At 42.6% G+C, this 15,210-nt stretch overlaps 1 protein-coding gene across 4 annotated transcripts in view; it reads left to right on the top strand.

Moving 5' to 3' along the window:
- The window catches only part of DVL1 (dishevelled segment polarity protein 1), a 105,411-nt gene extending 90,722 nt beyond the window's left edge, over positions 1-14,689 (top strand). For 3 of the 4 annotated variants that reach the window (XM_069782648.1, XM_069782647.1, XM_069782649.1), the window contains 4 exons: positions 2,980-3,111; positions 4,016-4,183; positions 4,704-4,910; positions 10,012-14,689. In XM_069782648.1, the coding sequence (XP_069638749.1) occupies positions 2,980-3,111; positions 4,016-4,183; positions 4,704-4,910; positions 10,012-10,430 (926 nt within the window). In that variant the 3' untranslated portion in view covers positions 10,431-14,689. Of the gene's footprint in view, positions 1-2,979; positions 3,112-4,015; positions 4,184-4,703; positions 4,911-6,279; positions 6,327-10,011 lie in introns of all 4 variants that reach the window. The other variant, XM_069782650.1, reaches the window with a different exon arrangement.
- Positions 14,690-15,210: the final 521 nt, after the last annotated feature.

Raw genomic sequence — 15,210 nt, 5'->3', positions numbered from 1 at the left:
AGGCAGCACCTCAGGGCCCTAGGTACAAAGAGTACCTGTTGTGTGAACCTCTTTGGCAGGAAAGACAAAGTCGGGGAGGAACGGAGGAGGAAAGAGGCGAGGAGAGACTGCGCATTGACATCTCAAAGAAAGAAGAGCTTCATGCAAAATGGGGCTTTCTAACTTTTCATGTTCCAGTGCAAGATTCTCTGTTTCATTTCCTCTGAGGCTAGAGTCACTAGTATTTGAAGCGAATATAGTATCTGTTCTACAGTATCTCCTGTGAAAGTGGAAGCAGTGAATTAACGCAGTCATCTTAGACAAGTCTATTTCATGGTTCCTTGGTTTAAGTATTGTGACTGTCTGCTGTTTTACTCTGTATAGCGAGGCCAGGATAATGTAAATGGACTGAATAACTCCTTTCCTTCTGACTAGCATTCCTTTGCTCTCTAGCCTCTGGATCAAAAGTGAAGTTCTGATATCTGAAGCATTTGCACAGCCACCATCATATTGGTGCTAGTGATTAAAGTAGCTGAGATTTTGGGGCCATGCAAATCACCACCACACAGTAGGAATTATTCTGTGTTAGCTCTTTATTTTCTCAGGTGCATTTCTTCAAAAACTGGACTATGCAAACCAAGGCAGACTGAGGTGCTTCATAGTAATTATTGCTTTAAAAAGTATCTTGTTCTCCAGCAGTGTTCTGGCTGATGCAGGAGAATATTCTCTCACAGTGGTTTCTGAGTGTTGGACTTGCTGCCTCAGTCTGTGCAAACTCTGCTCCTCATTTACTCTGCTAAAGGTAGATTTTTCCAGCCCCTCTTCTGCCACTACAGGACCCCTTTCTGCAAAGTAGTGTTGACCCATTCCATGAGATTAACGTCAAGTGTTTCAATGTTTCTCGAAGGTCTTGCTGTTTCAAAATGCAGTCTACTGACATTGTTGGAAGGTTCTCTTTTTCTCTTGCATGGACTTCAGAGGATTTTGAATTGAGACTTCAAACTATTTCTGCTTAATAGTATTCAGCCTGAGGTACTGCGGGCCTTTTTGTTTGGGCAAATGTGTACTTCCTTACTCAAATAAGGATACAAGGAAGTGGTGATATTACATGCGGTAGGACTTTGCTTTCCTGGAGTATACACCTCTTTTATTACCAGGATCTGCTAATGGGAAAAAAATGCCACTCAAAACTGATAACCAAAGCCCTGAGAAAGAGCTTTGTGGTAGATCTAGTTCCCCAGAAAGGACTTACTGTCTGTGCTCTTCCTCAGATTTGCACGTACCTGTAAAGGTGGTCAGGTAGTCAGGCCTACAGTTGACTTGAGTTCAGACCAAAGTGGGTGCATTTTAGATGCATCTTAGAATTTTTCTTATTTGTACAGCAACTAGCAGACCTAGAAAATATTGATCATCATTTGGCCAGTGTTGTTCTTTATACGCAGATCGCGGGTCTCCAAGAAAATACAATTTATTGCTCCCCACAAACTTTACTTGAATATTGGTTTATTGGTTTTTTTCCCTCCAAACAAACATGCTGCTTTTTGCCACTAACCAAACTAACTTAAAGCAAAAGCAAAATTTCAGTGTTTATTCAAACTTTGTAAGTATTGAAGCCGCATGCATAGCTGGTCTGGGATATTTTCATGCATATTAGCAGTGCATGTGCTGAAAGAAGCATTTTCAGTTTTCATTGTTTCATGCTTGTTGTACCTTTTATCAAAATATTGGGTTGCTGGAAAAAACCAAAATTGGTTCCCTTGTGCTTTTGAAAGGTGGGTGATATGGGGAGCTGGGAGAAGGGAGGGGAGGAGGGTTCCTGAATTCCTGCTGGAGAAGGGTCTGAACTACAAACACAGGACGCACATGCTCAACATGAATTTTCTAGGGCTGAGAAGACGTGGGAGCAGGAAGGAGGACTGGGTGCTGTATCCAAAGAATATAGTTGTCTTATATATAAACAGGATGATTGAGTTCTGCACAGAACACAAGAAGGCTGATAGACTCTTGGACCCAGATTCACCCCACTGGGCTTTCAATATTAGATGCCACTTTGCCTCTATGTACGGTAGAGAAAGAGTTTCTAAAGGAACTAGACTCCTACGGTAGGCACCTCAGTTCAGCAGGGTGAATCTCAGCCCTGTTGTTCTGGTTTTATTATAAAAATTCATCGGGAAAGTATGAAGCTTCCGGTGAGCCAGGTCTGCCCATAAGAGTGTGTGAAGTATGAACAGAGCAGTGATGGCTGCTGAGGCATTTGGGAGTAGCGTTTTTTAAAGTGTTCTGCAAGAAAGGTGCAGGGCAAAGTAATGCTGGGTTAAATGACATGTTAACTTTTAAGGCTGGCATCATTGGGATCCTGGAAAGTTTTGGGGTTTTTTGGTTTTTTGGGGGGTTTTTTTGTTGTTTTTTTTTTTTAAGGAAACCACCAGCTTTTATCCTGATGATGGAAGCTTTCTTTTCTAATTTCAATTCTCCGCAATTATGCTGATGTCCAAATCTTAAGAAAACAAATGGACATTGATTGAGACATGGTCATCATCATCTTTGTCCATGCAGATGGATATTATTCCTGACAATTAAACTGAAAGTTAAAGAACAAGCCAAAAAACCTTTTCCTACAGAGTTTTGCATACAGTGCACTGAACTGTTGGGTGGGTAGGGGCTGTTCATGGCAAATTGAAATGGAAAGCAATGGTCGCAGAACTCCTTGAGTTTCCTTTTCTGCAAATCTCAATGCAGTGTGGAATGAAAGAGTGCAGTGCTGGTAGGGACTCAGAATCTCAGTGACTAAACTGGCTGCACTGAGCACAATCTCTGAAAAATTGGTACGAATGCTATAATTTATGCCATTGATGAGGGTGCATTTGGGAGCCTTTGTGTCTTTTTTTGCATCTGTTGGTAAAGCTGTGTCTTGGAACGTTTCATCCAAATTGGGAGCTGAGAAGTTCCTTTTCAGACTCGGTTCATTTCAAAGAAGCATGTAACCTTTCTTCCTTTTAGAATTAGAAGAATCTCCCTTAACTGTGAAGAGTGACATGGCTACTATTGTCAAGGTTATGCAGCTACCAGACTCAGGCCTTGAAATTCGGGACAGGATGTGGTTAAAAATTACCATCTCCAATGCAGTGATAGGTAAGCAGATCAAAGGAATGCTGAGGAAAAAACCCCAGTGGCTTTTTGGAAATAGGCAGAAGAAACTATCTTTATATGAGCTCCCCACCCCCCCCCCACCCCCGATCTATTATCTCTTATAGTCCCTTGACTTGGTATTTGTGAACAACTCTTAAGTGTGACAGGAGATATCTAATAGCTCTTGTTTGAGCCTGGACAGCCCAAAATACTGCACGTTTCTTATGCCCCCACACAGCTGGTTCTTAACTCTTGTTATATCTCAGGTTTTCCATGTAAGTACTTGTGGCTCTAGCAATCTGCCCAAGTTCAGCAGAGCAACAATCCTTGTAATTCCAGTTCCACACAGCCACACAACCTTAATAAAGCATCTTAATTACATTTAAAATTACCACAACTAGTCTACCTTTGATTATGACTGTCTTGTGAGCTCAACTGTGCTAACATTTAGTCAATCTAGGTTGTAGTTACTTTTTGCTGAGAAAGGGATTGGAACCCGGGTCTTTTGACAAGGGTTGCCCCTTGACAAAGATGACTCTCCCAGTCACTTCTGTTCTGTAAATCCTGTGTCATTTTCATTACTGCAACTCAGAAGGGGTTGAACAGTATAACTATAAAATTTTCTCTGTGTGTATTTGGTGTCACTGTTAATGTAGTGTTCAACTGGGTGCAAGATAATTCTTTGCTTGCTTTATTGATGTTTGGTGGTAACTAATTTAGCAGTTAGGCTGAGTTGTGAAAATAACATTTTGAGCTCTTTGCAGCAAGATTGTTACATATTCATATTTGCATTCAGTACCTAGCACGGTAGTACTAGTGGGCTATGTGATAATGTGAAGATTAAAAACCAAAAAAGGTCAATTTGGCTAGGATGATCCTGTGTCTCCTCTTCCTGTTCTCATTTTAGGAGCAGATGTGGTTGACTGGCTTTACACACATGTGGAAGGCTTCAAAGACCGACGGGAGGCTAGAAAATACGCCAGCAGCATGTTAAAACATGGCTACCTCAGGCACACTGTGAACAAAATCACCTTCTCAGAACAGTGCTATTATGTCTTTGGAGACCTCTGTGGCAGTAAGTTCCCCATCTGTGAAGGGCAAGGCTGCATGTGTGTTGTCTCTTCTGTGCTCACAGGATGCACAGAGGAGAGTCCTGTAGGATTTCACAAGTGGGTATTTCGGAACAGGCTGTTATTCTGAAGTTGTATGACAAGTGGTTGATGCTTCCTGTTAGACCAAGCAATTAGACCACTTGGAAGAGCAGGATGAACTCATCAAATAAGGCATTGCACTGAGGCTGAAGAAAGCGGGGTTTATTTCTGGTGATGCCACGGACTTCCTGCTTGTCAGTCAACTCAGTTTCCAATCTGTAAAATGGGAATGATTCCTCCTTGACTTTCGGAAATTCTGCAAAGGTACCTTGGTGCTCACTGGTAAATACTGATGTCTGCCCTACCATGTGTGGTATTTAAAATGAACTCGGGGAGGAGTCCCTCTAGTCCCTCACCACACTAGGTGCTGTGTCAGCCGTTATTAATATGCAGGAGTCAGCTGCTAGGTAAGAACACAGTCTTGACCTTTTCTCTCTTTTCCAGATATGGCTGCACTGAACCTTAACAATGGTTCTAGCGGAGCCTCGGATCAGGATACCCTTGCTCCGCTTCCACATCCTGCTGCTCCCTGGCCATTAGGCCAAGGATACCCATATCAGTATCCTCTGCCCCCTCCATGTTTTCCACCAGCATACCAAGACCCAGGCTTTAGCTATGGTAGTGGCAGTGCAGGGAGCCAGCAAAGTGAAGGTAAGATGGTTAATCTGGTACTTATTTCTATAGCTGTCATTATCCCTAACCATTTGCTTGAGTTCCTTTGTACTGTCTGTGCTCCTGTCTTGTGGTTTTGTATGCTACCTGCATGGATTTGGTGCAACTGCACTTAATCAAAACTGTGTATGTGATGGAGTGGGTTAGCCTTTCAGCTCTGTATTGAAACTGCCAGCGATGTTTTCACTGAGTCAGTAGAATAGAATAGAATACATGCTGTTTATCATTATGCTGTAGTTCTGTACCCCATGCAAAATGCCAGTGGGGAACTAGAGCCAAGCTGTTTGTCATGTCCATGGTGGCATGGGCATCTGTACTTTTCTTACCCAACAGCACCACACGGTAAACTACTGCTTAGATAAGGCTGATCAGGCCAACATTAATGACTCAGTTGTCCACCCTGTTAAAACAGATAAACTATTGCCCCCCTTTTTAGAGGTCAGAGCCATTGCCAACAGTGGGGCTGCAGCTGCTTGATATTGCTAGAAATTAGGCCATTTCGTTGCTGATGGAACAGGGATTAGAACCAAGGTGCTCTTGGCTTTCCCTTCAATGCTCAGTACAAAAGGAAAATCACTCTTTGCTTGTGTGAAACAGGCGTGAGGTGGCCAGCCAGATGGTTTACAGGGCTGAAACACTGCTCACAGGGAGGAGAGTCTCTTTTGTAATATATGACAGGGAAAAAAAAGATAATACTGCATGGATTAAAAACCTGACCTCCTCCTTTCCTGCGCCAGGATAATTTTGTGGTTCATTTTTAAACCTTAATAAATACAAATTATGTATCTTTCGGCTGTACAGATTTTTTTTTTTTTAAATCACTTCCAGAGTGAGTTTTGCTTTTGGAAATGCTGCCAGTAAAGAAAGGGTGAGGATTCTCTGTGTTTTTGTGGGGAACATCCTGTAACTTGGATGTAACTTCTTGTTTACCATAGCCAGTTAGATTTTGCAAAATTGCACAAAAGAATTTCATAACAGGAACTTGCTCACCAGATTTTAGCACTATTGCTTCCCACCTTATCTGAAAATAAGAAGTGTCTGTGAGGAAGCTCGTGGTGGTATCCTTGTTTTAGAACTGAAAGCTGATTGTGCTGGAAAGAATGCGATTATTTTTTTTGGCAGCTGGTTCTGTGGGCAGTAGAATATTAGATCTCTGCTGCTGGAATAGGAAAGGTATGGTATTTTATCCATGCGACCTGTGTTACTGGCTAAAGAGAGCCTTATGAAAGGCGCCAAGGTGTTTAATTTTGAAGGGTTTCAACACTTTCCTTGTTCTTCTTTTGGAAACTACACTTCTGTGTTGTTTCTTGTTTTGTAACTGTTATTCCCTTGTTTTGTTCTGAGCAAGCATTAGACTGAAGGATTCATAGAGGAATGGCTGACTCTAGGGGATTGGTAAGCTTCAAATGCCTCCATAATAATAATGAATTCACAGCATGATCATTTAGACTCTTGTGACCCAAATGTTTAGCTGTACTTTTTTTTTCTTTTTTTTTTTTTTTTCTTTTTAATTGTCCTGGACGCACAACCTGTCTCAATGCACAGTAGTCCAATAGCGTGGCATTAGCATATCAACCTGTCTGGCCCCTGTGTGACTATGCTGCAGCAGCTACAGAGGGAATGGCATCAGATACCTCACTGTCAGCTCAGATGGGAAAATCCTATCACCAGTCTCTTCGCTGTTCTTCATAAAATAAATAAATAATCCCAGCTCCTAATTTATTAGTCTGATGTCAGCCATATGGATTAGATTTATTTACCAGTGCCCTTCCACTGCTCATTTACCGAAAGACACTTGAGCACTGTCCAGATGTCTCAGGCAGGTAAGAGTACTGGGACACAGGGCTGCATTGGTCACTCTCAATATAGAGTGTTAGAACTGGGTTTCTTCTGAAGTCTCTCTTTTATGTGCGAAGTTAGATCGTAACTGAATTCATCTGGTGAACAAGAGCACTGCTCCAGAGCCCAGTGAATGTCACGTTTTTGAGATGAATGCAGTGTATTTGCTGATGATTACAGACAAAAGCCTAAGATTTGGGTCAAGAGACAGACTGAGACTGTGTTCTGGCAGGCAACAAAGGGGAAGGGAGATCTAGCAAAGTTTTATGTGATGTTGCAGTTCTGTTCAGGGCTCTGTTCCAATTTAGGTTGCTGCTTGCTTCATCTGAGCCACATCATCTGTCCCTGCTTGTGGTACCCAGGGCTTAGGTTATTTTTAAAGGCTTGGACAGGTTTGCTGTAGGGAATGGCACTGGTGTGAGGACCAGCTCCTCTGCAAAACATCATCTCTGTTACCATAGTGTTTAGGTTAAAGTCACATCCCTGTTCTGGTAGATGCTCGCTATACAGATGGATAGTGAGAGATCATCAGGTTACAGTCTGAAGAGATGAAAGAAGTAGGAAGGATGGATTTGTTCAAGCTCAGAGGATGTCAGTTGTTGAGACAGGACCAATAGAAGGGTCTTCAGAGCCTCTCTACACTGTTTCTGGATGCTCTCCTGCCCCTGTCCAGGAGGATTCATGTGGAAACTTCTGTTCCCATGAAATGAAGTATTGAGGCAGCTGGAGTCTCTGTGGCTTTAGGAGGTGGAAGTTTGGTGTCCAGCAGTAATAGAGAGTGAAGGCTGATAGTATGTTGTGCCAATGCAGAGTGCAGCTTTTCTAGGCATTTGAAATGCAGATTCTTTAAATCCATTTTATGACACTTAGGTTTAAAGTTGGCCTTAGATGGAAACAAACACTGCTGTGGTTGTGTCAAGTTAACAGCATTTCACACCTCAGCCTTAGGTTGGGCTGCACGTCTCCAAGACAGGCCAGTCCCCAGCTGCCAAGAAGGTGATGCTCTCATTAGTTTGCGTTTAAACTCAAGGCTTAGAAGGAGTTTCTGATTGTGTGTTCTGTGACAGGATTTAAAGGCATGTCAGGCAGAGAGTGAACCTCAGCATGACCAGAGGAGAACGGCTGTGCTGCTGATGATTATTCTTAGATAAGACTGGTGTAATGGTAGATGGTTTCTCTATTTTCTTTCTGCCATGTAATCAGCTTGGAGTGCAGCTGCAGAAAGCCAGGTTCTTCTGAGATAAGTCTGCATTAACCGCTTGACCTCTTGGAGTCTTGGCAGATCAGCTAGACCTGGTACTCTGGATATACTGAAGTCTGGAGTAGCAAGGTGATGGATTGCCACAAGGCAGTCTCAGTCCTACTGACTGTGGAAGACCTCTCAAGATCAGTAATAAATGCTTTCAGTGCAGCTTTCTTTCTCCCCTGCATGATCTTTACTCAGCCACAAGCTATGGAACTGGCAATGAATTCTTGTGAATAGGGAGCTTGCATCAAAGAATAATGGCTTTGGTAAGGTTAGCAGGGTTTGGATGGGTAGCAACAGAAGGTTGGATGGGTAGCAACAGAATGCGTCGTGAGATAAAGGCAGAGGCATATTAGCTGTGGAAGGGTTAAAATCAAATGTCAATTTTCTTCCACTGTGAACAGTGTGCCACACTGGAGAGCTTACAAAGATGCTTCTTGGAGATAATCTTTATGTTCTTCGGAGCAAAGGCTGTAACAGTCAACCTGCTAACAAGTAGTTTCTCCTGTCTTATTTGTTTTTACCAGATTGTTATGAAACATTTGAAATGACAGCTCAGGGAGTACCTTACCTCTTCAAAAACCTCACCTTAATGAATCCTTGTAGTATTTCATGGAGGCAGCTGAACCCATGTTAATATCTCCATTTACAGATGGAAGAAAACTGAGGCACAAAGCAGGACAGTGTTTTTCCCAGAGCAGAGAAGAGCCGATAGGGGTTACAATCGGCAAACACCACTTCAGAGTCCCAGGCTCAGAATACTAACTTCAAGTCCAGTGATTTTATATTCTGTGTTTTCCATCTATCCCCAGCTTTTCTTGCACTCTGCAGGGGAATCTAGGCTTTCCACTGTACACACCAGGTCAGTCTAGTTTTCCCGTCTCTTCTATTTGCCTGCTCTAAACATCAGCTGGAGCAGACAGAAGTTGATGATCATCTGTAGTTCAGGAAAGGAGCAGCTCAGAATCATTCTGTTTTTCCCATTTCAGTGACCCCGGTGGCTCATTCAGACTCAAAAGCTGGTCCTCTATTCTGCTGGCTGGGGATCCTTTTTGGGAAGACAATCTTGCGCTAAGATGGCATGAACTTAATGAGATATTCTGTGGGTTGGTTCGTTGGGATTTTTTAAAGAATAATTAACTTGGAAATGTGTGCTGACATCATCCTAGCCTGTCTCTCAGAGGTAACAGATAGGTAACAGAGCATGACCTTCAACTTGAATGTAAAATCAGTTCTGAAGTTTAGTGAAGCTTGTATGTAGCAACGACTCGGCTTACGCACCAGCAGCAGTCCTTTGTTCTTCCAAGTTGATTTAGTGGCCTCCGCTAGGAACATCCTGCATGCTATTGATTCGTCGTAGAGCAGTTCAACTAATAACTGGTTTTGGAAGAATTCTCCAACCCCAGAACACTGTAGCGATGAATTTTAAAAGAATCTACGTGCTGAAGCCAGCAAAAGGACATCTGTTAACTTCAGGTGATTTGGCCCTGGGTGCGAGTACGCCCAGTGTGACCAAGGATGACAGAGAAGGCAAATGAGTTTCTTTCTGAAACGTTTTTGCTGATAGAAGATAGCAAAGACAGAGACAGTTACAATTCGATTGAAGCTCGTTTGCTTGAGTCAAACCCCAAATGCCTGCTTCTTCCTTCTGTTTTTGTTCCTCCCCTCCCTCCAGTCAGTCGGGCGGCAGCAGAGCAGATGGCTTTCAGCCCGTAGTTGTAGGCTAGCTGCTGCTTTCACTGTGCAAGCTCTAAGGTGTCTACGTGTACCTGTGCATGGCACAACCTTGTCGGCTTTGTCCTACCGGTTGTCATCGCTAAATCCCATAAGCCACCAACAGCACGTTCAGGCCTGGTTTTGTCATCGTTGTCGCCATTACGATGGTCATACCCGGATCTGTGGGTTTTGGTAGGAGCTGGTGTGGGAGACGGCAGCGGGACGTTGAGCTAATCCTGCTTTTTTTTCTGTCTGTCCTTTTTCACCGGCGGCCTTTAGGAAGCAAAAGCAGCGGCTCGAACCGAAGCAACAGCGAGAACAGCAGGAGAGCTCTTGGCAGAGAGAAGGACCGCAAGTCGGCTGGCAGCGGCAGCGAGTCTGACCACACCGCCCGCAGCGGCGGCGGCGCCAGCGTCGTGCGTCGGGAGAGGCCCGTCAGCCAGCTCAGCCACCGAAGCCACGTCTCTGCCACCCACAGCGAGAGAAGCCACCACAGCCAGCATTCTTACGGGCCTCCAGGAGTCCCACCCCTCTACAATCTCCCCAAGCTGGGCTCCAAAGTCTACGGGACGAGCGGACCCCCCGGAGGACCCCCCGTGAGGGAACTGAGCTCTGTTCCTCCGGAGCTGACGGGGAGCCGGCAGTCCTTCCAGAAGGCTATGGGCAACCCTTGTGAATTCTTTGTCGACATCATGTGAGAGGAAGTGCCTTCAGACTCTGCTTGGGGAACGGCCGGGGAGGGGATTGTTCTGGGGGTGGGCGAGCAGTTTTGGTCATTGTCGAACACTTCACGGAAGAAACTCGGCTGTCTTGCATGTCACACCTTCCTGGTTTGCAATTGCGTTGCAGAAAAATCAACAAAACGAAACAAAAAATACAAAAAAAACCCCCCACAAAACCGAATGACAACAACAACAAAAATCTCCTGGGGTTGTTAAATATCAGCAAATCGATGGCATCTTTTCTTTATCCTTTCTTTTTTTTTTTTTTTTTTTCCCCTCCCCTCTTGTTTTTGATTGTGAATGGCTGGTGTATATTCACATCTTAATAAGCTTTGGTAATTGTGGCGCCTACTTAAAATGCAATTAGTGTATCTTTTTGGCTGATTCAAGGACAATTATTTCACATAACAGTGAATATTTCACTTCTAAATTTCCAATAATGCATAGTAGCACTTTTATTTTTCCCTGCTTTTTCTCTTACAAGGAAAAAATGACCGTTGGCTAGTATCTGTGATACTGCCTTGTAATGATGTTTCTTGGATGCATCAGTCAGCACTCTAAGCAGACATGGCACCCGCAAGTGTACAGACAACACATGCTTGGAAAGGAGCAGGCTCAAACCAATTCCTAGCAGAAGGCAAAGTTGTGGCTACCTTCTTCTGCTGACTAGGGAGTATAAATAAATCAATCTTTCTTTCTTTTTTTTTTTTAGATATTATTCTATCAAGGGAGTGGTGGAGTCTTGCTACTGTATGTGTTCATTGTGCAGAACTTGTAAAGTTATTTCATTTAGTATCATGATAGTGACTTTGTAGCTGCAGTCCGTTCCTGGGCATTTCAGTCACATCCCTGCTGACAGATGTGTCTGTTTCTTCTGGTTATAATGCGTACTTGCTTACAGGTTTTCAAAGTTGTTTCCACAGAAATAGGGCAATTGCTGCTATGCGATTCTGTTAGTGTAGCTGCAGCTTTTCCCTTTTGAAGGGGATATTTATCCCATTCTAGCAGAGACGTAGGTAAACTCTGGCTCCCACTGGGACATGGCTATTCATTTTGATCACCTCTTTTTCTGTTCTTAATTTCTGAGCAGTATCTTTCTCTTTTTTTGAAATAGAAATCTGGAGATGTCTAATCCCAATTGCAGTGTTACCCAAGGGAACATGTTCTGAACACAGATGGGGGCTAGCTGGTAGCAGAGAGGTGAGAGAGTGTTTTGAGAACAGTTCGTAAATGGTACAATGAATGAATCTTTATATCTGACACAGAATGAGACCCATGCTAGAGCTCCTGCTGAGGAGCTTTGACTTAAGCAATTGCTGTTGTATATCCCCAAGATTTCATTACTGTGTATTTTTTGCTCTAAGGCTATGGACTCTTGATAAAGTATGTTCAGGAACCTTCACTGACGTTTAAGAAGCTTTTTTAAAGTATCCGAATGAGGGCATGGTAAGAGCACACCCACACTCTGTTATGGTGGCTCATTTAATGGGAAATACGTGTTAAGCTGCAGTCACTTAGTGGCATTTGACCATGGGGCCATGCCTCAGTTAAGTCCTCTTTTGTGAGATACCTGCTTCTGGCAGGTTTTAGGACAGGTGCTTTAAAATCAGTCTTTTCTGTATATAAGCATTTTCTTCACTGGTAAGAAGCTGCTTCTTGTTATGTTCCATGCTTTATGGGCAGTGTGAATATCTGATATGAATGTCAAAAGAGAACATGTCTTTCTCACTATATACATGTAGTTTCATATTCCTTTGTCACCCTGAAAAAATTACTCTTCAAACTGTCCATTTTGTATGTTGTTCATTCTGATAGATTTTTCACTACTTCTTTTCTTATTACAGGTCTGTGTGTGTAAACACATCCCTTTTACAAAAGTCAGAGTAACGTTTTCAAGTGTCTGTGTTAATTGGAGACTTAAGTCTCACTTTCAAAAGGGAGCTAGGCATTTAGGAAAGTGTGTGTCACTCAGACTAGGTACTCCAATTACTGGGCTTCTAAACTAGCTGAGAGGTTTTGGACAGTTTAGTTTACAAAAATCTCCCCAGAAGCTACATAACATTTCTGAAAGCAGTGCTTTCATCATAATCCATCTGATGGGCTAGCATAGATTGCAAAGTTGGTGATGGCTTCAAAAGAATGGCACTACCTAAAGCTTGACTGTGCAAGAGTATCCTTTCTTTTCCTTTCCTCCTCCCAGTAACACAGCAAAGATGCTAACTAAACTCAGTGAACTATTTTGAAAGATTGACATTTAAAGCAAGGAAATAAATCAGGGTAAAATAATTCTGTAATTCTGCTATGTCTCCAGGAGACACTGTTAAGGAGTCTGTGACTTTACTGACAATCACTAGCGGTTCTACTTTTAAAGTAATTTTAACTTTTCTGGTCTCTTATATATTACAGTTTTTCTGGCCCGCTTTGTCTTAAGGCAGAACTTACAGGGCTGGAGGAAAAGACTGTCATTTTAATAAGATATTTCCAAAAGGGATTAAAGCTGGGGGCTGAGCTTTCACCCGTGGAAGAAATGTGTTTAATTTCCTTATGTCTTTTCAAGAGTTGCAGTTTACACACCTGCTGGGTTTTTTTGTCTTGTTGTTATGCTATTGGCAGAAACTGTTCTGTGTCTTGCTGGTCTTTGCTGCTATGTTGAAACGACTGTGTTATATACTTGCGTGTTTGTGGGTAGCTCTGGAATGAGGCTGATAGTCCGTAACATAGGTGTGGGAAAGCGTTCGTCTGCTGAGGAAATCAGGCTGCTAAATCCAGCCTGAACTAGCTTCACCCACAAACAGGCATCCATTTCAGGCAAATAACGAGTGCTCTGAATGTACTGACAGATGTGCTAGTTGGTTAATACTGTATAGCATGTAGAACCTGCTATTTACGAACAGCAGTAGGAGAATGTAAATGACCCTTCTGTGAACGGTGCAATACATAATGGCCACTGTGTGTAAAACAAAAGCTTGATTTCCCCCCTTGTAGTGTACAGTGGAGAGGCTGGTTTGAGTGAATGGAAAGTTAGGCCGGAAACATTGCTAGCTCTTAATTGTCAGACGTGAATGAAGACAGGAGATTTCCCAAATCCCATCCTTGGCTTTCAATGCATGTGCATGTGTCTTTGCAACAAGGGGGCCTTGGGGCCTAACTGTGCAAGTTTCTCCTAAGGGGTGCAGTACTACCTGCAGAAAGAAGTGCCACTGATGCCAACGAAGCTACTTAACAATAGGAAGTACTGTGCCAGGTGGAAGAAAGTTTGAAGGCTGGAGTCCTGCAGAACTGTCTGTTTCTCTCACCAGGGCCTGAAATTTTTCTCTGATGTTAATGTCAAGTAACTGGCACTGGCTGGGCTCTAGAATGCATGACCTATGCCTCTAACTACGATGAGAAGTTATGGGTTTGCTATATAGGGCATTGAAACAACCTCATAACGGGAGCCTTAAGTAGTTGACATTTTTATCCTGGAAGTGAGACCCTCAACATCGGCCTGTGCTCTGCAGCTGAGCTTAATGTGCATGCATACCTGCCAACAGCTTTTAACAAGGACTAACAGGTATGTTTGGAAGATGATAGAAAATGATAAGAAAACAGTTTGGGATGACGTCTCCTATCCAAAGGAGGTACTATCTGTAGGGGTAGTGTACCCACCCAGTACGTTAACTCTGAGGAGTAAGTTTTTTGGCAAATAGTCTTAAAAGCACTGCTGTTGTCTTTTACCTCCTGTTAATAAATCTACTTTTCAAAGGTAACAGTCCCCTGGACACTTTATCCAAAGGTATATTGGATGGCAAGCAATGATGCACAGACATTGACTTTTGATATTATTTTTGTTCTATTCAAATGGGCAGTCCCATCTTGAGACTTGACAGCTCATGAGTTGATGTAATTGTTTTTGTTTTGCATTTAACTGGATTGTAATAAGATTGACTTAAAATTATTAATTCTAATCAGTGATTAGAAATACATGTAAAGAATTTTATGTACAGTAGAGGAACAAAGTTACATGATTTTAAATAATGAAAACCCAGACTATCACCTATTCTAGAATTGGTTCTACTCAAAGAGTGACCTCTTACTAGCATGGACTGCACTGTTCCTGTTAAATGTCTATTGCATAATTGAATTCTTTTTTGTAGATATTGTATTAAAACCCAAGTGTCTGTATAGTTAATATATAGCTGCTTATGTGTAAATGCTATTTTAAACACTAAAAAGCTTTTAATTTTATGTGATAACCGCAGTCTATGTCTTCAGTTCTTTGCATTACTGCATTACCTTTTATTCAAGAATGATGAAGTATTGGTTGAATCTTACTCTTTTTTTTTTTTTTTTTTCCCCCCTCCCCTGCCACACTGAAGTTTTGTCCTCGGGACAGGAGAAGGTTGTTCAGGAGCTAATGATAGGCAGCTGGGAGTTCTGTGATTTAATGGTGCTTCAGAAGCGCTTACAATTCAAAGTATGACAGGAACCCTGTAAATATTCACCACTAAACTGGGTCACAGATGATTGAAGTGCAGAGGCCTGACTCTTCCATGCAGGGTAATGACATCTGACTGGAAGCACAAGACCCTGCCATTCATCAGAAGTGCTGCAGCTTTGAGCTAATGACTAATACATTGGTGCAGAAATTGTGCTTTCCCCTTAAATTGCCCTATCTCTTAATTATTGAGCTTCTCCCTCTCGCAGCTTGACAGGAGTAGGTGTACAGGAAAGGCTGAAGAAAGTTTGTGGAAGTAAAAGACAGCTGGAGGATACT

Source organism: Haliaeetus albicilla, chromosome 4 (genome assembly GCF_947461875.1).
Source record: "Haliaeetus albicilla chromosome 4, bHalAlb1.1, whole genome shotgun sequence".
Lineage (NCBI taxonomy): Eukaryota > Metazoa > Chordata > Aves > Accipitriformes > Accipitridae > Haliaeetus > Haliaeetus albicilla.
This window is presented reverse-complemented; position numbering and strand designations above follow the sequence as displayed.